The sequence below is a fragment of the Ovis canadensis genome, chromosome 2 (genome assembly GCF_042477335.2).
Source record: "Ovis canadensis isolate MfBH-ARS-UI-01 breed Bighorn chromosome 2, ARS-UI_OviCan_v2, whole genome shotgun sequence".
Lineage (NCBI taxonomy): Eukaryota > Metazoa > Chordata > Mammalia > Artiodactyla > Bovidae > Ovis > Ovis canadensis.
This window is the reverse complement of record NC_091246.1, coordinates 103,196,465-103,222,574: the sequence shown is the minus strand read 5'-3', so window position 1 is coordinate 103,222,574 and position 26,110 is coordinate 103,196,465. Positions and strand designations below refer to the sequence as shown.

At 46.7% G+C, this 26,110-nt stretch overlaps 1 protein-coding gene and 1 pseudogene across 4 annotated transcripts in view; both read right to left on the bottom strand.

Moving 5' to 3' along the window:
- The window catches only part of PNOC (prepronociceptin), a 29,352-nt gene extending 24,254 nt beyond the window's left edge, over window positions 1–5,098 (bottom strand). Inside the window, exon 1 of one of the 4 annotated variants that reach the window (XM_069576695.1) lies at window positions 4,817–5,098. Coding sequence is in view for 2 of the 4 variants with exons in the window: in XM_069576694.1 (XP_069432795.1) it covers window positions 4,558–4,680 (123 nt within the window). In the remaining 2 variants the exon portion in view is untranslated. The other 3 variants (XM_069576697.1, XM_069576694.1, XM_069576693.1) reach the window with 3 other exon arrangements.
- A 3,620-nt stretch (window positions 5,099–8,718) lies between these two features.
- Window positions 8,719–9,367, bottom strand: LOC138434631 (large ribosomal subunit protein uL1 pseudogene; annotated as a pseudogene).
- Between the last annotated feature and the right edge of the window lie 16,743 nt (window positions 9,368–26,110).

Below are 26,110 nucleotides of genomic sequence, written 5' to 3'. Positions count from 1 at the left end.
TGCCTGGGGAGGAAGAGGCCTGGGCTCCAGCTCCGCCCTCACCTTTGGGATCCTGAGTCTTGAGTGCTTAGTCATGTCTGACTCTCTTGTAGCCCACCAGGCTCCTCTTATGGGATCTTGAGCAAAGCCCTTTCTCTGCGGCTCTGTTTACCCTTCTCCAAAAAGAGGCAGTTGGGTTAGATGGTCAATATTAATGTTTTTGATTTTATAAGTGGCCAGATATTTGTTACAACAGCGCACCTGGGGCTCAGAGCAGAGATGGACCCATTTTCTTTTTTCGTTTTAAATTTTGCTTGTTTATTTTTGGCTATGCTGGGTCTTCATTGCTTTGAGGGCTTTTTTCTAGTTGCCGCCAGCAGGGGCTACTGTCTAGCTGTGACTGCGAGTTTCGTTTCGTATTGCGGTGGGCTTCTCCTGTTGCGAAGCTCGGGCCGTAGGGCTTGCTCCCAGGCTCCAGCGCACAGGCTCAACAGTTGCGGCACGCTGGCTTAGCTGCTCTTCAGCATGTGGGAACTTCCCTGATAAGGGATCAAACCTGTGTCTCCTGCTTTGGCAAGTAGATTCTTTACCACCAAGCCACCAGGAGAGCCCCTCTTTTCTTTTCTTTTATTTTTTTTAAAGTTTTTAATTTTATTTTTTAAATTTAATTTTATTTATATTATTTTAAAATATTTTGGCTGCCCCCTGACCAGGGATTGAACCCAGGCCCCAGAAGCAAAGATGCCGAGTTCTGATCACTGGACCACCAGGGAATTCCTAAGAGGCACATTTACTCTCAGTGCTGTTGCAAAGGTGGGAAGGTGTTGTCACTCTTGTCTTGGATCTTCCTGATTCTGGCCTGCGGTTCCCTATAAAAAAAATGTGCTTTTTTCCCCCCATTGCTTTTACAGTAAAATCACTTAATGTTCCTTTCAAAAACGTTGGAAAATACAGATCAGCAAAAGAACAATGGGTACAGATCAGTGTGCGTGTGTGCTCACTTGTGTCTCTCTGCGACGCCATGGACTGTAGCCCACCAGGCTCCTCTGTCCATGGGATTTTCCAGGCAAGAATGCTGGAGTGGGTTGCTGTTTCCTCCTCCAAGGTTTCTTCCCCACTCAGGAATCAAAGCCCTGTCTCCTGCATCTCCTGAAGCCTAGTACCCTTTTTTCTCTCCCAGTATTTATTTATTTGGCTGCACCAGGTCTTATTTGCAGCATGCAGACTTTTATTTCTGGCATACATTCAGGATCTATTTCCCTGACCAGGGGTTGAACCCAGGCCCCCTGCATTGGGAAGGGGGAGCCTGGAGTCTTAGCTACTAGACCACCAGGGAAGACCAATAATCTTCACATGTCTTTAACTTTATACCTCAAGCAATCAAACCGTTTTGAGCAAACCTTTCCAATTTATTTGTTACCTACATTATAATACCCACTAAAGTGCAAATTAAGAAAGATAAGATAACCACAGAAAAAATTCAATGTGTTTCCCAAAGCCCGCTGGACTGTTGGGCACACACACCCCTTTCGGAGACCACCAGCCTGGACCCATTAATAGAGAGTGACATTGGCCAGGAGCTCTGAGGACAGGCTGCCCGGTCTGTTTCCCAGGCACTCAGCGCTGCGGGCTCTCATCAGGAATCCAGGCACATTTCTCGGCTGAATGAATGAAAGGATGAATGGGGACTGGGTGGAGGGGTGGAGAGTGAGCTACGGGGAGGCTGGCTCCCAGCCTGGGTGGCTAGGCAGAGCCTGGGTGTGTGCAGGTGATCCGCTGACATTTTCACTGAGACCTAGACTCCTTGGAGGCCGGCTCCACACGTCACTCACCCAGTCAGTCCCATCAGAGCTGGCGATGCTGTGTGTCTGCAACACTGAGACATCATCCAGTATTTGAAAAATCTCAGGATCGTAGAAAATCAACATCGAACGTGATCATAGATCTAGGAAGATGCCCACAAAACCGGCTTGCCCCCCAAATAGGCGTGTCATACATCTCACAGCTAGTTTGTGTTTAGAAGGAAAGTGGCATATTGGTGACTAGGAGGACCTAAAGGCATTTAAATAGAAGTGTTTAGAACATTGGTTGCCTGATGAGCTCCCAGCCATTCAAGCCGTGAAAGCTGTTGTTACGCCTGTTCTCTAGCCAGATTCTTATCAGGTAGATTTCCTTCGTGGGAGCTGGGGCTTGCGGGGTGTGTGTGGGTCTCACTGAGTATGGATAAAAGTATAGAAAACTCACCCCAGATCTCCCATCCCTACTGTGTGTGTGTGTGTGTGCACATTAGCATGAAATAGACATATAGATAAGTTTAGCTCACTGTCTGGCATACAGTAGGTGTCAATACATGTCCATTCCTTTGCCCTCTTTTTGTGCCTTTGTTCTGGCGGCCACCTCCCTCTCCAAAACCCTTGGGTCATCGAGATTCTATCTCCTTCCCTGACCGGCTTGAAATCCTGGACTCTCTGAGCAAGCGCTCCTTCCTCCAGATGCCTACAGCGCTTGCTGTCTGGACTACGAAATTTAGGACTTAATTACACCCAGCCTTGCATCCTCCTCGAATTCTTTCACTGTGTGTTGCTCCATCCCCACCCCCTTAGTTTGTAAGCACCCCAGGTTCGTAGAGGGCCGTGCACTGGAGCCAGCCTTGGTCCCCTCTCGGCCACATCCTGAAACAGATTATTTAACCTCTCAGCTTCAGTTTCTTCGACTGCGCCATGGAGATAATGACACCATCTCCCATTGCTGTCGCGGAGGATAATGGGTGTGAAAGCGCTAAGATGTAAATCGTTGTGTGAATGTAAAGGCTGTTATTATCACCTCTGTTGGATCGACCCCTGCTTGGTGGAGCATAATAAATACCTGATTGATTGAATACAGAATAGCTTCGTGACAGCTCCTGTCTTGGGCTCCAGAAACACCGCTTTGCGCCTGATCCTGCAATTACTCCCTTTGTTGATAATGCTAAATCTGCATCCTCTAAATCCCCTGTACCCTCAGCCTTTAGCTGATAAAGCCAGGGAGAATGGAACTGCGCCCAAGGACCCTGCTGCTGCACCAGAGCGCCCTCAACAGGCAGCACATGGAAACGCGGAAGCTGTTCCTTCTACCAAGGTGATGGTTGGGGAGACAGTCTTTCCAGGGACCCTCCCCGGCAGCAGACTCAGTTAGTCCAAAGGAACGCGAATGCTTTTTGTGAAAGGTATTGCAGCATCATCAGTGGAAGGGTGCAGACCTTTTTCCCTGCCACACTTTATAATTGAGAAAGAGGAGCGTGCCTGCAGCAGCCACCCACAGGCAGGCAGAGAGCAGCAATTTCCTTCGGAGGTTTTGAGAAGAAGCCAGGCAGTCACCCGTCTGCCCGCCCGCCACCACCCCCCGCCGCCCCCACCCCCCGCCCCCCCGCGCGCCTCAAACCCTCTATGTTGAAAACTCCGGTTTCGGCTTGCTGGCAAATGCCATGCAAAGCTCATCTTTTGTTAGTCTGCCGAACAATGTTATTGGTTATAATTAGGGCAATTATGGGCTGCTCGAGGAAGCGAAACACAGATGTCGAAACCCAGGATCAGGGTATTCAAGTCCAAAGCTGCTTGCTTTAAATAGTCCGTTTCCCGAATCATCCTGACTTACTTGAAATTCCCCCAGAACTTGGCCATGTTCAGAATGAGATGCGGGAGGATAAAGATGGGTAGTGGTGGGAGGGGAAAGACAGACCCGCAGGGAGAGAGACGCACAAAGAGAGAGAGAGGAAAAGGAGGCTGAGCGAGAGCCAGAGTTTGGATGACTTCTGAACGTCATTTTCGCAGGACCCCAGCAGAAACCTTTAGGTGGCAGAGATGGGTAGGAGAAAGAAAGATGCAAAAAAGAGAACAGACCTCCGAAAGAATGAGGGTCTGGAGACCAAGGTCAACCCTGCGGAAATACACGGCGGAATTCACACACAGCCACCGCGATCGGCTGGGTACCGGTCAAGCCCAGGGCAGGCTCCGACTCTTCTCCACATCACCACTAGCCATTTGTATTCGGTGCCGAGGGGAGCAGGGTTCCCTCGGGATGAAAAAGCCAAATCGCAATCGAGTTCAGTGATATGTTGAAAAGCAGCCTGCACCCACTATGAAAGGAAGTCAGTCACAGAGAGAAACCCCTCCTAAAGTGTGCCTGGAGGGGAAGGTCGGGGGTGGGGGGCGCTTCCGGAAGGTTGCCTTGCAAGGCAAGCCCCCACTCCACCCCCCCAGTGCCTGCCGCTCCCCCAGCCTCACTTCTACAACCACCTCTTCGCCGCAGACAGCAGTGACAGAGTAGGGACCACACCTGGGGAGTGGAAAGTTTTCCTCCTTTCCAAGTTCAGCTCTTCTGCATCTCTCTCCAGAATAAAAGCCTTAGCCCTCCCCTCCACCGCTACCCCCCACCCCCATGAGAGCACGGAAAAGATGAATGAATAATCTAAAGGGAGGCCAGCAGCATCTACACTGGACGAAGGAGAGGGGCTGGGGAGACAGCCTTGCCGCCCTCCCGCCACTTCCCCAGGCTCCCAGCAGCGTGTCTTGGGGCGGAGGGCTTCGCGCAGTCGCCTACCTGCGAGCTGTCAGTAACCGGGCTCCTCCGGGTGTGAGGCTCCGCCGTGTCAGCCACACCGGCGTATATATCCTCCCCCCACACGCACAGCCCTCCCCTTCCCTGCCCACCTCGATGACACATACACACGGCTGACCCCCTTAATCAGGCGAGCAGCAGAACCTACAGCCCTTCCTGGCTGTTCCCCGCCCGCCTTGGCTCTGTGCTCAGACCTGTGACATCTCAGGCGCCCCATCAGGCCACCCCCCAACTGCTTTACCTGGACGCTGCTCAGCCAGGATCCCACAGCTGCCTCTGCTCTGCTTCCAGAGGCGCTGGGAGGACTGACGGGGAGCTCTGGCAAGTCAGGAAGGGAAAGAAAAAAAAAAAAGCCTCCTGGTGACAGTGACGAGGCAGACCCCAGTCCTGGAGTCTCCTTGAGCAACCTTTTCTCCTGAGAATGAAGAAGCGGGAGTGGGCAGAAGTGGGGGGAGCTCCCACTGGCAAAGACAAGCCCAGAGCTGAGTTCAGATGAGTCCCCTCCAGCTATCCCTGCCCGCAGGCAGCCACAACTAGGCCGCTGGAGGGAATGGCCACCCCTGCTATGGGGCGGCCCGGGTGCCTCCCAGGTGCTCACAGCGGAAGGTGTTGAGACACGAGACTCAGCACTTCATGCCTGAGATTCTGATTAGAGCGAGCTCTCTCTGTGAACCTCAGGTCTCCTCCTATGAAGGGGGAAAGTCAAATACCTCCCAGGATGGCAGTGTGGGTAGAAAAATGAGATTCTGTTTGTATTCGGAATCTACGACACCTTTAATGAATGCACACTCTTCATCTCTTCCCATGGAATCAGACCAACTGAATCTGAAACTCCCTCTGCCAACAGCTTACTGTCACAACAGAGTGCTTTTAAACCTGCTGCTACACTTAAGGGTGTCGCCACCCAAGCACCTGACCTGCAGCATGCAGCGTCTTTCCCTTCTCTGTGTGAAAAGAGCTCATGGTCAGCTCATGAGGGCTCCTCCGGCAAGAAGGAGGCCATGGTGTAATTCATCTGCTGCCAGGAAAGAAGGACAGCGGAGCCTGGTCTGCTGTAGTCCGTGGGGTTGCAAAGAATTGGACACGAGTTACAGATGGAATGACAACAGCAGTCTCGGCAGGGAATGTTTCAATTCTGCACGCCCTTGTGCCTCCCTCCTTTCCCAGCTGCAGGTGAATCACACCAGGACTTCCTCCTTGGCTGTCCCAAGAAGATCCACAAATATTCCAGAATCCCAGGGTTCGAGCCTAGTGCTGCAAGGATCTTCAGCACTCTCTCATGTCTCGAGTCTGGGTCTTGCATCAACCTGAGACTGGATGCAGAAGCATTACAGAAAGCATGTGCTCTGACTCCTAATGGGTACAGGGTTTCTTCTGAGGGCGATGGAACGGTTCTGGAATTAGATAGGGCTGATGCTGCGCGACATAGTGAATATGCTAAAACCTCCGCTCAATTCTGTCCCTTAAAACAGTGAACTTTATGCTATGCGAATCATATTTCAATTTTTTGAAAAAACAGCAAGTAAGAGAACAAGCAAGCAACATCTGCTCCAGGTTACGAGCAACAAGTTCTAAGAATAAAGCATCCATTCATCTGTGTAGAGAGGCCCAGGAGACTGGCATACGCACAGTTTTCCGCCTAGGTTTCTATTGCCCAAATCTTACACTTCGTTACGATAGGGCAAAGCCACCACTGTGAGCTCTGAGAAATCAGCATGGCATGTGATCAGGTTTGCATCCTGATGTATGTTGGGGACTGGAGCTTGATTTCACACACGCTGTGGCAGATGTTGCTGGTGGCCTACCCAGTACCCATTTCCCTGTTCTTCCTTACTACACAGTACCCCTGGTTTTTTTATTCTAGGTGGCAAAGCGCTCAACTAAAAGCCTAGCTTTCCCAGCCTTCCTTGTGGCCAAGGGTAGCCAATGAGAATCAATCTGCCAGTCATTGGGTGGAGCTTCCAGGAAAACTCTTTTAAGGGGAAAACTTCAACTAGAAGAGGCCTCTTCTCTACCCTACTGCCTGCCTTCCTGGAAACAAATGTGATGAGTGGAGCTTCAGCAGCTATCTTGGATCATGAGATGGCTTTGAGGAGGAAAGCCATGAACTAAAGATGATGGAGCATCAAAACAGAAGGATTCTGGGTCCTGGATGACTCTGAGCTGCCATACCCATCCTGGATTTCCAATTTCTAACTTTTTTCTAAGAGAAAAAATCTCAGATGTTTATTTCAAATGTGAGGCTTCGGTTTGCTCTTTGCTCCTAACAAGCCACACCAAAGTCAGAGAATTCGTTAAACAACAAACCACTTATTTGGTTCTTGATCCTGCAGATTGGTTACTTAGGCTGGGAGGGGCAGGGCAGCCTTGGTCTCAGGCGCCCTATGACTCTGCAGTTGGCTATAGATGGGCTGGTTGTTGGCTGGGGGCACCTTGGTTCTCTCCCAAATGTCTTATCCTTCCTGTGTCTCTCTCATCCCCTAAGCAGCCTGGTCTGGCATGGTCTGGGGTGCAAGTTCAAGTAAGTATGTCCCAGCCAGGCAAGCACCAAGCAGAAGCATGTAGAATTCCTGGGGGTTACCTAAGCCTGGTGCTGGCCCTCCGCTTGCTCTGACTGCATTTATTGGCTGTGTGTGTGCTCAGTCACATCTAACTCTTTGTGACCCCATGGACAGTAGCCCACCAGGCTCTTCTGTCCATGGACTTTTGCAGAATACTAGAGCGGGTTGCCATCTCTTCCTGCAGAGGATCTTTCCGACTCAGGGGTTGAACACGCATCTCTTTTGTCTCCTGCATTAGCAGATGGATTCTTTACTGCTGGGCCACCTGGGACTGTCATAAGGCCAGTCCAGAGCCAGGTTGGGTGGAGACCCCCAAGGTCAGAGGACAAAGACGTGGCTCTACAGAGGCTGTTCACTGGAACCATTGCTAACTTTAACCACCATGTTTTGTTTCAGTCACTTTCTTGGGTTTTCTGTTACCTGAAGTCAAAAAACACCTTCCATGGTCTTCTTACTTTTGAGCATCTTCCTATTCGCTGGGTGTTGGGTGGCCAAACAATCTTCTTCCCTTGAAGTGGAGAGAAAGAAAAAGCAAGAGTGAAAAGTCATTTAACGTCTCTGCATTTTTCTTTGTTTCTTTACCAAATAGAAGAATTGAACTGAATGAGCTGGAAGTTCCCGTTGGGTTGAATGAAGTTGCATTTTGTGGGGGGCCGTTTCCTGTACCACCTGGAGAGAAGGGCAGAAATGAGCCCAGAGGAATTTATGGTCACAGTTGTGTCTGTGTATGTGGGGGGAGTGTGGGAGTGTGTGTGTGTATGAACCTTGCCTCTGGGAAGAGCAGGAGCCAAGTAGCAGGGATACAAACTTTGTGGGTGCAACTTGGGTGCTCAGGGTCACTTAAAGGTTTTCTCCTCTGCACTTGGTGGATGAATTATGGCACCCTGAGGTCCACGGGCTTCCTTGGAGGTGGGACTAGGTCTTGGAGCATCAAGCTGCCCTCTGCTCTTCTGAATGACAACACCCACTTACTCAAATTATTGGAGCAGAAAAGTCATCTCTGTCCATACCAGCTCCCCATCCTCTTGCAATCAAGAGGCCCAAGCCAGGTGGTTACAAGCTTTAGAGCCATTCAGTTTTTTTTTTTTTTTTAATTTCATTTTGGAGTATATGCTCAGTTGCTTCAGTTGTGTTCAACTCTTCATGACCCCATGGACTGTAGCCCAGCAGGCTCCTCCGTCTATAGGAATGTTTTTTCCAGGCAAGAATACTGCAATCGGTTGCCAGTTCCTCCTCCAGGGGATCTTCCTGCCCCGGGGATTGAACCCTACTCTCCCGCATTGGCGGGTGGATCTTTTACTCCAGCACCCCCTGAAAAGCCCATATTGGAGTACAGTTGATTAAGAATGTTGTGTTAGTTTCTGATGTACAGCAGTGATTCACGTATGCTGCTGCTGCTAAGTCGCTTCAATCATGTCTTACTCTGTGCGACCCCATAGACGGCAGCCCACCAGGCTCCTCTCTCCATGGAATTCTCCAGGCAAGAACACTGAAGTAGGTTGCCATTTCCTTCTCCATACATCTACATGTATCTATACTTTTTTTCTTTTTGATTGTTGTGTATGGTTTATTAAGTTGTGCATTAGTACAGACACTGGGGCTTGCCCATGGTGCTCTTAATGTACAAGGCCCTGACGTTCTGCCAGTTTTTCTTGAGCAATGACACCAGGCTGTCGACCGCTAAGTGGGTGTTGTACACAAGCTCATCATCTGTCATCTTCACGTGGCCAACAGCCACTGCCAGACACAGCACCTTCTTCATCTGGAACTTGATCGTGGACTTCATCAGCTTTGGCCACCATGTTCTCATTGTGGGTCAGCAAGGAAGGGAACTTGCCAGCCTTGTTCAGGCCTGGGCACAGGATTCGTGGGATCTGCTTGATCAGAGACTCTGAAGCCAAAAAGGCATCATGTTTCTTGGCCAGCTTCTTGACCAGTTTCTTATTCTTGTTGAGTTTCTTCAGCGCCTCAGTTTCCATGTGGGGGATATTCACAGCCTTGGCCTCAACACGATGCTGCTGGTCCCCCAAGACACACACGGAGAACTTGGGGCGGGGAGTGGACTTAAGCCTGACGGTGCCCGGGAAGCGTTTGTCCTTCTGAGGGTCATAGTTCTTCAGGCTGGTCTGAAGCTCCACCGTCTCCAAAAACTTCCGGCACTTGCGCTGGTTCCCATGCAGGACTTCCCGCACCGCCTCGTAGATGGTGTCAGGGGAGACTTAGCTGCTCATGGTTCCCCACGTCGCAATAACTGGAAAAGAGCTCTATTCTTCATTCAGTTCTAACAGATAAGCCTGGAGGCAGATTTAGAAGCTCTTAAAACAATCACTGGCAAATCTCAGTCGAGGGAGCTGCAGGAGGAGGCAGGCAGGCAGGACTGGGCTCCCACCATGAACTCCTCGACCTTCCACCCACCCAGGACTTGTCTCTCTCAAAGGAAAGAGCCTCTCATCGCCAGGGATTTGGCTGCTGGGAATTTAGTGATTAATTACGGCACCTACTGCCAATTGGTCTCCTTAGTAACCACACTAGCAGGGTCCCAGACGGAGAAGCTGTTTCCTATTTTCAAAGAGGGCAAACCCTCTCCTCACTGTCAAATACCTTCAATCAAAACACAAATGGATTTGAAAATCAAGAGACTCTCCTGTCTCTCTCCAGCCTCTTTTCTCCAGCAGTGGGATTTGATGGTTTTGCAGGGCAAGCTGAGTGATAGTGATTGTTTTAAATGAAGAGTTAGGGGACTTCCCTGGTGGTTCAGTGACTATGGTGCTATGCTTCCAATGCAGGGGAGCCCGGGTTCGATCCTTGGTTGGGGAGCTAGATCCCACGTGCCATAAAGAAGATCAGAGATCCTACAACTAAGACCTGGCACAATCAAATAAATTAAAAAAAAAATAAATGAAGAGTCAGGCAAATCCAGTTTCAAGGCAAAATAGCCCATTGTTGTGGTCTTACAATCCAGAGCATCCAGCCAAGTGCTGGGACTGGGAAGCCCAAGGGGTGAGCTCAGATGTCCCGCCCTCGAGAAGCTAGCCTGGGGCACAGGACACACACTGGTGGCTTAGAAATGAGAGAATGAGGGAGTACATACCCTGGTGCCAACTGCAGATCTGCCGGAAGCGAGAGAGCTGTTTGGGTGAGAAGGGAGAGATGGGATATATTTTCTTACTTTTTGAACAAAATGTTAAGATACTGAAGGTCAGTGGCAGGTTCTGAGTGGGTAGGAAGGGGCATCCGGGCTTCATTCTGGGCAGCGTCGGGATTATGGGATATACAGGTCAGCTTGAGCGGCTGGCCGAACAACAGATGTTCGTTTTCTCCCTGTTGGGAGGCTGGCTGGGCTTTAGAGGATCCTCCAGAGGCCTCTCTCCTTCTGTCTTCTCCTCCCTGTATCTTCACGTGGTCTGGTCTCTCTGTGTTCTGTATCTTCATCCCTTACAAGGACACCCATCATATGGGATCGGGGCCCACCCTGATCGTTCTATTTAACCTTAGTCACCTCCCGTAGACTCCATCTTCAAACAGTCACATTCCGAGGTCCTGCGGATGAGCACTTCAACAGACAAATTTGGTGTGTGGGGGAGGGCATGTGTATTAATAACAGGGGGAAGTGATACTGTGCCCATCAGATAAGGGGGATGAAACCCCAGAAAGGGAACTGAAGGTCACTGGGCCACTGGGTGACTGCTGTGCACAGTGGGTTCCATCCTCCCCCGGGGTTACCCAGGCCCTGGCTGTCCTGCTTTGCTGTATCTTGGTGGGCCTGGTACCTGCCCAGTTCTCAGGGCCATGTCTTAAGAGTCCCATCCCCATGAGGAGGTGTATCCTGGAACTTGGAACCGTAAGGCTTGGCATTCTCAGGAGGAAGAAGGCCTCCAGGCACTTCACAGGCTCCAGATTGCCGGCCCTGAGTTTGTAGGATGGTAGGTTAGCATATGAATACCGGGGGCTGGGGGTGGGGGGCTCTCATATGCTTATGTTCCATCACTTTTTTAAAATAAATGCTACAGAACCCCTCTGGAGCTGCCGCTCAGACTCAGTCGCATCCAACTCTGCAACCCCACGGACTGTAGCCCGTCAGGCTCCTCTGTGGGATTTCCCAGGCAAGAGTGCTGGAGTGGGTTGCCATTTCCTTCTCCAGGTCCGGAGCTGGTCCCTCTGTTAAATTCGGCATAAGTTATTTATTAATGCATAATAAAGATGGCTTTATTATAGTTTAATATAATGTATTATTTGTTATAATAATAAATAATAAGATGGCTGCGCTGCATTTTGTTGCGGGCATGTGAACTCTTAGTTGTGATATGCGGGATCTAATTTCCCAGCCAGGGTTTGAACCCCGGCCCCCTGCTTTGAGAGTTCAGAGTCTCAGCTGCTAGACTACCAAGAAAGTCCCAACTTAGGCACAGGGTGTGAAGATAAGCTCATTGCCTTTACTCCCTGGGGGAGGCCCTTAGGTCTCAGCCCGCTTGCCACATTTTCATTGCCTTCAGGAATCCTCACTCGCTCACCTCGATACCCACAGGGATGCTGTCCTATCCACTCTGACGCATCCCGCCCACACTACCAGAGTCACAACCTCATCATCCCAGCTGCTCAGCTTATAACCTGAGTGTTTCCCTCCTCTCTCCCCATCCTCTGCATTCGGACAGTTATCAAGTGCCATCATTTCACCTTTATTGCCATTTGTCAGAGCTCCCAGCACCCCCACCCCTTCAATCTATCCTGTACACAGCCCCTTGCCCAATATTTTAAATTAATTTCAAAAATTAATTTCTTTAATTGAAGTGCAGTTGATTTACAATGTTGTGTTAATTTCTGCTGTAGAGCAACATGATTCAGTTATACACATATATACATACACATTCTTTTTTTAAACATTCTTTTCCATTATGATTTATCACAGGATATCAAATATAGTTCCCTGGGCTATACACTAGGACCTTGTCTGTTATCCATTCTACATATAAAAGTTGACCTCTGTTCACCTCCACCCCGTACTCCATCCCTCCCCGAGCCCCCTCCTCCTTGGAAACCACCAGTCTGTTTTTTACGTCCATGATTCTGGTTCTGTGCCCAACGTTTCATTTACTTTTATACGGTAGGTCCTAAGTTATCCATTTAAAATGACTAAGGGTGTTACTTAGTGTGTACATGTCCATCCCAAACTCCCTAATTATCCCTTTACCCTGTCCTACCCCCACCCCGGTGTGCCCAATAATGCCATTTTCATTTTGCTTCATTAGCTTACTCCAAAATCCTTTACATCCAAAATTTAAAGGCAGTGGATAATAACAGTTTGAAGCAGTGAGCGAACTGCAAGGCCCATTCAATTTGAACTCCAAAGATTGGAGTTTGAGTCCCAGCTTTGCCCCTACCCTGCCATGTGACTCTGGCTAAATCTCTCCTGCTTCCAGGACCTTGTCCACTTATTCTTTAAAATGGGTCTAGTAATACCTAACATGGTATAACATTTATTCAGTCAATATAATGGAAGGGGCTTTGAAAATGCTAAGGTATCACAAAAATACTTGTTGTTTTAGTCGTGCCCAACTCTTTTGGGACCTCATGGACTGTAGCCCACCAGGCTAGTCTCTCCATGGGATTTCCCAGGCAAGAGTACTGGAGTGGGTTGTCAAGACCTTCTGCAGGGCATCTTCCTGACCCTGGGATCAAACCTGTGTCTCCTACATCGTCAGGCAGATTCTTAACCACTGAGCCACCAGGGAAAGTGAAAATGAAAGAGGCTCAGTCGTGTCTGACTCTTTGCGACCCCATGAACTATAACCTGCTAGGCTGTTCTGTCCATGGAATCCTCCAGACCAGCAAACTGGTGTGGGTAACCTTTCCCTTCTCCAGGGGATCTTCCTGACGGAGGGATCGAACCCAGGTCTCCCACATTACAGGCAGGTTCTTTACTGTCTGAGCTACCTGGGGAGCCACCACATAAATACTATGACATATAATTGCCTCTCAAGCTCATCTCAAGTACAGCCACGTCTTACAACTAATTAAAGTGTTAGTCACTCAGTCGTGTCCGACTCTTTGCAACCCCATTGACGATAGCCTGCAAGGCTCCTCCATCCATGGGATTTTCCAGGCAGGAATACTGGAGTGGGTTGCCAGTTTCTTCTCCAGGGGATCTTCCAGACCCAGGGATCGAACCCAGGTCTCCTGCATTGCAGGCAGATGCTTTACCATTTGAGCTACCAGGGAAACCTTACAACCAATTAAAAGTTGCCCTTTTCCTCTCCTGAGCTTCTAGAACCTTTTCCAGGACAATTGCTTGTATTCAGATTTGCAGTTTGCGTTGCCTGGTGCGCCCCCTGCTGTTCCCTGCCAGTTTCACATCTTGCCTGTCTTAGGAGGATTGCAAACCACTTGCGTGCTCAGCTGCTGAATCATGTCAGACTCTCTTTGGCCCCATAGACTGTAGCCTGCCAGGTTCCTCTGTCCATGGGATTTTCTAGACATAAGTATTGGCTCAGGTTGTGATTTCCTGTTCCAGGGGATCTTCCCCTGGCCCAGAGATTGAACCGGAGTCTCTTGCATCTCTTGCACTGGCAGGCATTCTTTGCCTCTAGCACCACCTGGGAGGGCTTCCCACATAGCTCAGTTGGTAAATAACATGCCTGCAATACAGAATACCCTGATTTGATTCCTGGGTCAAGAAGATCAGCTGGAGAAGGGGAAAGCCACCCACTCCAGTATTCTGGCCTGGAGAATTCCACGGACTGTATAGTCCATGGGGTTGCAAAGAGTCAGACACAACTGAGCGACTTTCACTTCACTTCACTTCACCACCTGGGAAGCGCATAAACCACCTGAGGGATGCATATATATTCTCTCCTGTTCCTCTTCAACTGAGTACAGTGCCAAGCATCCTGAAGTCAACAAATCTCACGTATATTGATTGAACATCAGCTATTTCATCACACAAGGCACATATAAATAGGCAAGAGATTCAGTGAGCTATAATAAAAATCCTTGCACCCAAAGAGCTCACAGTCTGGCTTGGAAGACGAGTTGTAAGAGTGGAAAAGGGTGTGTAAAACTGTTCCAAAAGATACATTGGTGTGTGAGGGTGATGAGTCCCCTCCTGCCTGGGTGGTGGGAAAGGCTTGGCTGAAAGGCAAGCTTTTGATCTGAGTCCTGGAGGATGGGTGAGATCCGGATAGATGTATAGGCCAGAAGGTGGATTACAGTGCACAGGCCAGGTGACCTGGAATGGAGAAGGCTTGGCAGAAGAGGGTGATCGGACAGAAAGCTGGACCAGCCAGCTGGGTGAGACAGTGGAAGGCCTGGAATGGTAGCCTCAGTGATTTGTGCTCTGTCTTGGCAATTGGAAGACTTGGGGACTTTTTGCTCAGGGGGTGATAGACTCAGGGCAGTCTTTGGAGTGTTAAGGGAGGGTTAACACTGATTCCTTACTTTTTAAATAATTTTATTTCCTTATGCTTGGCTGTGCTGGGTCTTCATCTCTGCTCGGGATTTTCTCTAGATTCCGAGTGGGGGCTACTCTAGTTGTGGGGCGTGGGCGTCTCACTGCGGTGGCTTCCCTTGTTGGGGAGTCTGGGTGGTAGGGTGCACAGGCTTAGTGGCCCTGGGGCATGTCGGATCTTCCTGGATCCAGGATTGAATCTCTGTCTCCTGCATTGGTGGGTGGATTCTTTACCACTGAGCCACCTAAATACTTACTGATCAGAGAGAGCAGGAGAGTGTGTGGATTCTCCTCTTGAGGCTGTTCCCCCAAGGATGACTCCAACCTCAAAATCCTGTCAGAAATAGACATACAGGCAATCAAGCAACTGCACGGAAAGTTTTGTTTTTTCAGCAAATTGTGTGAAAATCTCCTAATCTCATGACACCTCCTGTTTCTAGACTAACTCACATCTCTCCTTCGCCAGTGCAGTCAGGGGCCTGAAACAGCTACAGCCAGTCTGAGCCTGCCCCTCCTCACGGGAGGAGGGCCCATTCATCCTCCCTCTCCCCAAACAAAGTTCACAGAATGCCATTTCACGAAATGATGCTGTTTGTCACACAAGATGACTATCTTCCCAAAGCTATTTCATGGTTTTGGGAGAGGAGAATACAAAACAGATTTTATACATACATATATATATATATATGGCTTCTCAGGTGGAGTGATGGTAAAGGATATAAAATATTTTTCTATTATGAATCAAAACAATTTTCTTTCTAAAAAAAAATTCATTTGTATATGTGCATGGTGCATGCTCAGTTGCTCAGTTATGTCTGACTTTTTTGTGATCCCATAGACAGAAGAGCCTGGTGGACTACAGTCCAGTGGGGGTCACAAAAAAAGTCAGATGTGACTGAGCGAAAGAGCTCTCACCATGCACATACATAAGGACATATATATATATTTTTTTTTGAAAGAGAAACTCATTTTCATTCTTTGCAAAAATGAAATAATGGATCTCTGAGTCCATGTTTTCACCATCAATTAAAAGACATTACCTAAGAACTTCGTCCTGCTGGTCTCCCTCCCTCCCATGGATCTCCCCACCCTGGGCCTCTGTGGACCACACTCATCATGCACACAGCTGGTACCTCCAGCTCTGTCTGCCATCATTACAATCAAAGAGCTTTCCCTAAGCAACAGGAGCTGGTGCCGTCAGAATTACTTGCAAAATGTATCTTGTTGAATCACAGGAGCACAGCGCTTAAAAAAAACCCCAAAGTCGCATCATCGGTTGAAGATAATGGCATTGTTCCTCCGAGGGAAAGGTAGGCGATGAGCCTCTTGTGTCATATATTACAAAACCGAGTGCAGACCTCCAGGAGGGGAAATTTCCAGACACTCAGCTGGCTTGCCAAAACTTGGTTCTGCCGCTTTGCCCTCCGATGGGGAAAGAGTTCCCCAGGCCTGGCCCAGGGGAGCCCAGGCTTTGGTCCTAATGACAGATAAGACTAAATGAGTTTGGGGCTTCCTCCTGAGCCGGCACATGTGTATTACCGGCTGCCACGCGGCCTCCATGGGGCTGCATCCAGGACCTGAATGTTTTATTGAACCATTAATAGTGAATTTTCTGCTTGGATTCCCTGCTGCTTGGAGACAAAAGGCACCAGAGGGCTCTGAGTCAGGGTTCAGGATTGGGGAGGGGAAGATGTTCTCATTTGCATTGTCTAGCTTTGCGCCTGTGCTTCATCTAAACATAGACCATCCCCTCCCCGCCAACACAACTATCCATACTCTGGTTCATTCACTCAATAAGCGCGGGGGCTACCGACCTCCTCTGTGCCCATCACCATGCTCAGAGCTGGGTACCAGACAAGAATGAGACAAGATCCTGTCTGTCGCACAGAGTAACCGTTGAAGCTTGAAAAACGCATTTAGAATTAGCACAAAGCAAAACATGCTCCAGATATGAAATATTGCAGAGGGTTTTAAGTGAATGAGTTAGTAGATTGTGAAGAGGGAAGTCAAAGGAAGGCCAGATGATTAAGTATGACTGGATGGAATGGCATGAATACAGGCACTTCCTTGGGTGTCCAGTGGTGAGACTTCACCTCCCAACACATGGGGTACAGGTTCCATCTGTGACTGTGGAGCTGAGATCCCATGTGCCTCCAGGCCAAAAATCCAAAACATCAAACAGAAACAATATTGTAACAAATTCAATGAAGTCGTTCTTTTGAAAAAATTATCTGGACACAGATTAGGGGGAAACAAGAAAGATATCACCATGATGATTTCCCCCCTGCTTTCAGAAGTTTATTTCATATTGTTACAATAATCTTTATAGTATAAAATAGGGAGAAAAAGCTTAAATTTGGATGAGAAAAACCTTCAAGATACAGCCAGTCTTTGCAGGCAATACAGAATTTTCTCATACTGAAATGTTTGCTAAATGAATGAATGTTTCACCACACAGTTATTCCAATAATTTCCAGGGGTGGAAAGACCACTTGTGGAACAGAAAATGGTATCTTCCCCCTAAAATGAAAAGAGTGTTTTTTCTTCTGACTATGTAAGCAATATATGTTCATTGTAGCAAATAATTTTTAAACTATACCAAAAAATAGCATAAAAATAAAAATTTATCTGGAGACCCATGTAGAAATAGTCAACTTATCTTTGACAAAGGAGCAAAGATAGTCTTTTCTTTTTTTAATTTATTTTTTGCAAAGTATTTTGCTCCCATTAAACAGTTTTTTTTTTTAAGTATGAATATTTATTTCAGGCTTTAGATCCCAATCAATTTCAGAAAACAAAATCTGATTCCTCTCTTCCATGTGAGGATGATTTCCTGGAGGCTGAACGGTTCTGTGCCCTTAGGAACATGTCTCATCGGGTTCAGAACAAAGTCCATGACGCCCACTGTACCCCAGCCCCCTCACCACCATGGGGCTGAACAAATGCACACACGTAACTGAGCTTGCTGTGCTGGCCTTTTTGTTGCATAGCTTTTTCCAGTTGCAGTGTGTGGTGTCTACCCTCTAGCTGCAGTGCACAAGCTTCTTGTTGTGGTGGCTTCCCTTGCTGTGGAGCACAGCTCTAGACCTCACGGGCTCCTGGCTCTGGAGCACAGGTTTAATAGTTGTGGCACATGGGCGTAGATGCCACATGGCATGTGGGATCTTCCCAGATCAGGCATTGAACTCGTGTCTCCTGCATTGGCTGGTGGTGGATTCTTTACCACTGAGCCACCAGCGAAGCCCGAGTGTTTTCAACAAGTGGTGCTGAGACAACTTGACATCCAATGAAAAAAAGGAAAACAGAATCTAGTCACAGGCCTTATACTCTTCTCAAAAATTAACTCAAAATCCATCATAGACCTAAATGTAAAGCACAAAACTGGAAAACTCCAAGAAGATAACATGGGAGAAAACTTCAATGACCTTGAGTATGAAGGTAAGACACCTGAGGAATGATCCATAAAAGGAAGCACTGATAATCTGGACTTCATTCAAACTAAAAACTTTTTTGCAAAAGACAATGTCAAGAGAATGAGAAGACAAGACACAGACTGAAAGAAAATATTTACAAAAGACACATCTGTTAAAAGAGTATTATCCATAATACAGAAAAACTCTTAAAATTCAACAATAAGGAAACAACCAGAATAAAAAATGAGCTGAAAACTTTAACAGGCACTTCACCAAAGAAGGTGAACGTGAAAGTGAAGTCACTCAGCTGTGACCGACTCTTTGCGACCCCGACTGTAGCCTACCAGGCTCCTCAGTCCATGGAATTTTCCAGGCAAGAGTACTGGAGTGGGTTGCCATTTCCTTTTCCAGGGGATCTTCCCAACCCAGGGATCGAACCTGGGTCTCCCACATTGCAGGCAGACGCTTTACCCTCTGAGCCACCAGGCAAGCAGGTATAAGATGGCAAAAAAACACATGCAAATATGCTCCACATCATATGTCGTCAAGGAACTGCAAAATAAAACAGCAGTGAGATACCACTACACACCTGGATGCGTTTAGTCGCTCAGTCTCGTCCGACTATTTTGACCCCATGGACTGCAGCACTCCAGGCTTCCCTGTCCTCCACTGTCTCCTGGAGTTTGCTGAAACTCGCATCCATTGAGTCGGCGATGCCATCCAACTATATAACACTCTGGGAAAAGCAAAACTGTGTAGGCAGTAAAAAGTGGTTACCAAGGGCTAGAGGGTAAGGGGAATGAATAGGCAGAGCACAGAGGATTTTAGGGCAGTGAAAATATACGGCACTAGAACAGTGCTTGCATTTATCCACAATCGGAATATACAACACCAAGAGTGAACCCTAACATCAACCATGGACTTCGGGTGATTAGTAATTGTCAGCGTAGGTTCATCGGTTACAACAAATGTACCATCTGGTGGGGGATGTTGATGGCTGGGGAGGCTGTGCATGTGAGGGGGAGAGGGGTATGTGGGAAACTTCTGTATCTTCCTCTCAGTTTTGCTGTGCATATCAAACGTCTCTAAAAACATCTTTTAAAAAATTGTCTTTAATTCTTTCAGAGATAACTTCTTTTAGTATTTGACTGCATAGAACTAAACTTTTCTTTATGTGCATATCTTTTTAAAAATATAAATTTATTTATTTTAATTGGAGGTTAATTACTTTACAATATTGTATTGGTTTTGCCATACATCAACATGAATCCGCCATGGGTGTACCCATGTTCCCCATCCTGAATCCCCGTCCTGAATCCCCCTCCCCGTACCATCCCTCTGGGTCATCCCGGTGCACCAGCCCCAAGCATCCTGTATCCTGCATCAAGCCTGGACTGGTGATTCATTTCATATATGATATTATACATGTTTCAATGACATGTGTGCATATCTTTAAAACTCTGTGTGCTTATGCTTAGTTGCTCAGTCATGTCTGACGCTTTGCAACCCCCTGGAGTGTAGCCCATCAGGCTCCTCTGTCCATGTGGATTCTCCAGGCAAGAATACTGGAATGGGTTGCCATGCCCTCCTCCAGGGGATTTCCCCAACCCAGGGATTGAACCCAGGTCTCCTGCATTGCAGGTGAATTCTTTACTGTCTGGACCACCAGGGAAGCCCACACAACATATCTTTAAAACTCTACCATCACATTCATAGCAGCATTATTCATAGTAGCCAAAAGGTAGAAACAACCCTAGTACCCATCAGCAACGAATGGGTGAACAGAATGTGTATATACATACAAAGGAACATTATTTAGCCACGAAGGAAGGAAATGCTGGCAGAGGCTACGACATGGATGAATCTTGAAGACAGGATGCTGCATGAAATGAAATGAATCCGTCCCAAGAAAACAAATATTGTAGGATCCCACTTATAGGAGATAACTAGAGGGTTCAAAGTCATAGCAACGTAAGGCACAATGGTGGTCACCCAGGAGCTGTGGGAAGGCCTTCCCAGGTAGCAGTAGTGGTAAAGAACCTGCCTGCCAATGCAGGAGACAAAAAAGCTGATTTGATCCCTGGGTCGGGAAGGTCCCCTGGAGGAGGAAAAGGCAATCCACTCCAGAACTGCCTGGAGAATCCCATGGACAGAGAAGCCTGGCCGGCTACAGTTCCTAGGGTCACACAGAGTTGGACACAACTGAAGCGACATTTAACAACAGGGGCTGCAGGAGGGGAGATTGAGGAGTTGTTGTTTAATGGGTACAGAGTTTCAGCTGGGAAAGGTGGAAAGTTCTGGAGCTAGATGGGGGTGAAGGCTGCATGGGGAGGTGAATGTGTGTAATACCACTGATAGTGCACGTACACGTTAAAGCCCAGTCGTGTCTGACCTTTGTGACCCATGGACTGCAGCCCACTAGGCTCTGTCTGTGGGATTTCCCAGGTAAGAATGCTGGAGTGAGTGGGCTGCCATTTCTTTCTCCAGGGGATCTTCCCCCCTCAGCCATTAAACTCACATCTCTTGTGTCTCCTGCTCTGGCAGGCCAATTCTTTACCTCTGAGCCACCCGGGAATGCCACTGAACTGTACACTTAAAAATGGTAGAAATGGTCAAATTTATGTTCTGGATTTATATATGTATTTTAAAAAATTGAAGTATATATAGTTGATTTATAATATGGTGTTTCAAGTGTTCAGCAAAGTGATTTGGTATATATATATATTTTTTTTCCAGATTCTTTTCCATTATAAGTTATTCCAAGATATTGAATGCAGTTCCCTGTGCTACCTTGTTGTTCATCTGTTTTAGAACTCTGTACCTGTTAATCCCATAGGCTGTGTATATTTTACCACAATGTGCAATGTTAGATTAAAACTCTACCACTATATACACACATAATATACATACACTTTGATTGCAAGTAACTGAAAAGCTCACTCAAATTGGTTTCAGCAAAAGGAGGACTTTAGATTTTGAAACTGTAAAACATATTTTTGGCTGCATTGGGTCTTCATTGCGATATGCCAGCTTTCTCTAGTTGTGGCCTTTGGTATTAGGGATCTTAGTTCCCTGACCAGGGATGGAAACTCTGTCCTCAGCATTGGAAGGCAGATTCTCAAATTCTTAACCCACTTAACCACAGGGAAGTCCCCAAAGGAGGACATTAGATATAGCAATGCCACCTAAAACCCATTGGCAGGCACGTGGCTGCCTTTTTAGGGGCCTGAGATCAAGAACCAAAGCTCCAGAAACAAGGAGATGTTGTCTGTCTGTCTGTCTATCTCTCTATCTTTGGGGTTGCCTGCTTTCTCTGTTCTGCAAATTTCTGGGTATCTGATTCTTCTGTTTCTTCATCTGGGTTGTTTTCCTGTTTTTCCAAGCCTGTGGTAGAAGGTGGATGACCTTAGCTTCGGATTTACTTGTCATCTTTAAAATAAACAACCCAAACTCAATTTCCAGGCTTGAGTGATCAACCTAGAATAACATTTCTAAATCCTAATTGCAAATTCCGAGAAAAGAGGTTATTTGCTCCCAAGGGTATCTTGAAAAATTTCAAGCCCATAGAAAAGTTGAATGAATAGAACAATAAACCTTTTTCTTGTTTATTGTTGATTAATGCTCATCAGTTAGCATTTTGCCATGTTTATGTGCTTTCTCTTTCTCTGCCTACACACACCCCCCACACACACATACACACGCGAGCACACGCATGCTGATTTTTGACTGAACTATTTGAAAGTAAGTAGTAGATACGAGGTTTGCCCTTAAAGTTCTTTAGCATTGCCTCCTAAGGTAAAGACTTTCTTCTTCTGAACCACCCTTATCACACCTAAGAAAATTAGCCACAATTTAACAGTATCAGGTAATATCCAACATATATTCAAAGTTTATCAAGTGTCCCAAATTTCCCTTTATGATTTTTAAAACTGAGGATCCAATCAAGGTTTTTAAATTTTTTTAAATTTTATTTTATAGCGGATTAACAATGTTGTGCTCATTCCAGGTATACAGCAAAGTGATTCAGTTATACTATATCTATTCTTTTTCAAATTCTTTTCCCACTTAGGTTATTACAGAATATTGAGCAGAGTTCCCTGTGCTGTACAGAAGACTCTTGTTGGTCATCCATTTAAAATAAAGTAGCGTGTACATGTCCATCCCCAACTCCCAATCCATCCTCCCCGCCACCGCCCCCCACGTAAAGGGATATCATATAATATTTATCTTTGTCTGTCTGCCTCACTTCACTTAGTATATAATCTTCAGTCAAGGTTTTCATGCTGCCTATTTCTGGTCATTTAAAAATCTAGAACAATCACCCTGCCTTCTTTTGTGTTTCTTGATACTGACCATTTTGAAGCCTTCTGGCCAGTTGCCTTATAGAATGTCCTCCATTCTGAATTTGTCTGGTGTTTCTTCATGGTAAGATTCAGGTTAAACATTTTTTGGTAAAACAATGACCTTGGTGATGTATACTTACTTCATCACATCAGGAGGCAATTTCTGGTGAGATTAATCTTGATTATTTAGTTAATATAGACATCACCAAGTCTTTCCATTGTAACTTGATGTTTGACTTTTCTAATTCATAAGAAATCTGTGGGATGGTAGCTTGGAGACTGTGACTATTCTGTTTCCCTGCAACTTTCATTCAGTATTCCTTGATGAGCTTTGCCTAAATTAATTACTGCATTAGAGGTTGCAGAGTGGTGATTTTCTATCAATCCTTCATTTTTAAATGGCATTCTTACACAGAAAATTTCCCCTATTTTCCTTCTCTCCCCTCCCCCTACTTCTTTAGGAGGATTATAGAATTTATAATCTTAAAAAAAACCCTTAATGTATTGCAAACACTTACTGTAATTATTCTATTTTGACACTCAAATTTCCCCAAATTTGGCCCGTGGGAGTTCTTCAGTTGGCTCGTGTCCTAAACTGATCACACGAATACTTTGTGTTTTCTGGTACAATATGTTTCAGAATTATCTTGTACTTCCTCACCCCAGATCTGGGACCAACCAAAAGAGAGCATCTGAATGAATGGCTTAACACAAATCTGTTACCCCTCATTCTCAATCCCAGTGGCGGTGGAGGGGTCTGGGGTGTGGGGTGAGGACCTTCCTGGTTGGTGTGCAAATGAACGGAAGACACGCTTCCCATTGTTTGCGGCTTTATACTCAGACTCGGGAGTGACAGAAGACACCTAGAAAGACCCACACCTCAAAGCAATAGGTGAGTGTCGACTTGTGAAAAAGGTGTCATAAAATATCTAATGTATAGATACTGTAACAACTGTGAGACGTCATTTCGACTTGTTTGAAGTACTTGGTGCAAAAAGTACTGACCTAGGAGCCAGAAAGACTTGAATGATAATTAATTACTTTTAAATTGAGCATCTGTTGTGTGCCAGGTATGTTATAGACGGTATATGCTTTAATCCTTATAACACTTTGTTGCAGATTGTGTCCTCCCTAAATTTATATGTTGAAACCCTCATCCCTAATGTGACTGTATTTAGAGATAGGTTTTTTTAAAAAATTCATGTGTTTTTAAAAATTAATTTATTTTTGTTTTTATTTATTTTGTTGGTTTCTGCCATACATCACCGTGAATCAGCCACAGGCAAACATATATCCCCTCCCTCGTGAACCTCCCTCCCTCCTCCCACCCCGCTAGGCTGTCACAGAGCTGCAGTCCGCGCTCCCTGCGTTACACAGCAAGTTCCCTGTTTTACACACGGTTGCGTATATGTTTCAGTGCTACTCTCTCATGTCCCACCCCCTCTCCTTCACCCACTGTGTCTGCAGGAGAGAAGGCTTTTAAGGAAATAATTAAGGTTAAATGAGGTCATAAGGGTGGAGCCCTAATCCAACGTGGCTGGTGTCCCTATAAGAAGACAAGGAGAACCCAGGGGTGTGTGTGCAGAGGACGGTCGGTGTGAGCACACAGTGAGAAGGCGGCCGTCTTCAGGGCAAAGAGCAAGGCTGCAGGAGAAACCTTGCCCCGACTTTGATTTGGATTTCCACCTCCAGAACTGTGAACAAATCAATGTCTATTTTTTTTAAAGCCCCTCCTCAGTCTGTGTGGTATCTTATTATGGAAGCTCTAGTAAACTAATACACATTTATTCAAGGAAGGAACTGGAACCGCCACTGCTCAGATGAAGAGAACAGGGTTCAGACAGGCAGAGACACTTTCCCAAGCTCCTGCAGGTAGGAAGCAGTCATGCATGCATACGTGCATCCTCAGTTGTGTCTGACTTTTTTTTTTTAAATTTCTTTCTTTATTTTTGGCAGCCCTGGGTCCTCACTGTTGCATGAGAGCTTTCTCTAGTTGTGGTGAGTGGGGGCTACTCTTCACTGCAGTGTGAAAGCTTAAGTATTTGGGATTTTCCTGGACCAGGGATTGAACCCATGTCCCCTGCACCGACAGGCAGATTTTTAACTACCTGACCACCAGGGAAGTTTCAGCATGTCTGACTCTTTTGCGATTCCATGGACTGTAGCTCACCAGGCTCCTCTGATCATGGGATTTCTCGGGTAAGAATGCTAGAGTGAGTTGCCATTTCCTCCTCCAGGGGATCTTCTTGACCCAGGAATCGAACCCACGTCTCCTATGTTGGCAGGTGGATTCTTTACCACTGAGCTACCTGGGAAGCCCAGGAAATGGTACTACCAGAATTCAAATCCAGGTCTATCTCACACTGAAGCTATGACATTTTTCACTGCTCTCCCCCTTGATTAAGTTCTGGTGTTGCCACAGTTGAAGTAAATGCTGCCCTAAAGTCGGGGATGATGTCTAATGTGCTTACTGACATGTCCCTGTGGCTCCCACAGTACCCATCACAGCACTCACATGTTTGTTGGCTGAAAAACTATGTGTTTATAAGAGCATTATGATTCGTTCTAGGTAAGAAACCAAATGTAAAAATAACACGAAACTATTGTTATGGTGGAGATTTGGGGGACAATAATTCTGGGAAGGGAAAGTCAGGGTGGGTTATAACAGAGGGAGGATTCCAGAAGGCAGAGGGGAAAATGGTCAGCATTGGGGTCCAGTGGTTTATTTGTCTTTTCTATTTTGAGTCACTCTGTGAATCCCAGGGACGGTGGAGCCTGATGGGCTGCTGTCTATGGGGTCGCACAGAGTCGGACACAACTGAAGCGACTTAGCAGCAGCAGCAGGAATAATTTAGGAGAAGGCAATGCACCCCACTCCAGTACTCTTGCCTGGAGAATCCCATGGACAGAGGAGCCTGGTGGGCTGTAGTTCCTGGGGTCGCTAAGAGTCAGACATGACTGAGAAATTTCACTTTCACTTTCATGCATTGGAGAAGGAAATGGCAACCCACTCCAGTGTTCTTGCCTGGAGAATCCCAGGGACGGGGGAGCCTGATGGGCTGCCGTCTATGGGGTCGCACAGAGTCGGACACGACTGACGCGACTTGGCGGCAGCAGCAGCAGCAGCCGCATGAATACTTTATGGGCTTTCCTTGTGGCTCGGCTGGTAAAGAGTCTGCCTGCAGTGTGGGAGACCTGGGTTTGATCCCTGGGTTGGGAGGATCCCCTGGAGAAGGGAAAGGCTACTTACTTCAGTATTCTGGCCTGAAGAATCCCATGGATGTCCATGGGGTTGCAAAGAGTCAGACATGACTGAGCGACTTCCACTCATTTTTATGAATACTTTATAGAAGTGAACATAAAGGAGTAGTGGAAAACAACCTCATTAGAAATTTTGGTAAAAATTCAAATAGTAAACCTCTTTGAATCAAGCAAATTTTGTGGCACAAATATAAAAAATAAGACAGTGCTGTTAATATTGCATGTCCTTTTAGCAAAATGGAATAGACCAGGTGCTTGTAACAATTATCCATCCTTTGACTAATGATTATAAAATACTGCATTCCCTTTTCAGCCTTAAATATACATCGTTCACACCTTGGTTCTTAAAATCTGGGAAGAATCATCAGGATGACATCATCTGAGGACTCGCAGTCTGAGGTTTCACTTACAGGTCACATTTTCCCATCATGATTCAAGCCTAGAGTGCTGCTCTCTGTCGCTTTTCATTTTCTGGTTTATCAAATAATTTGAAACGTCTTTCTCTGTTCGTCTTCT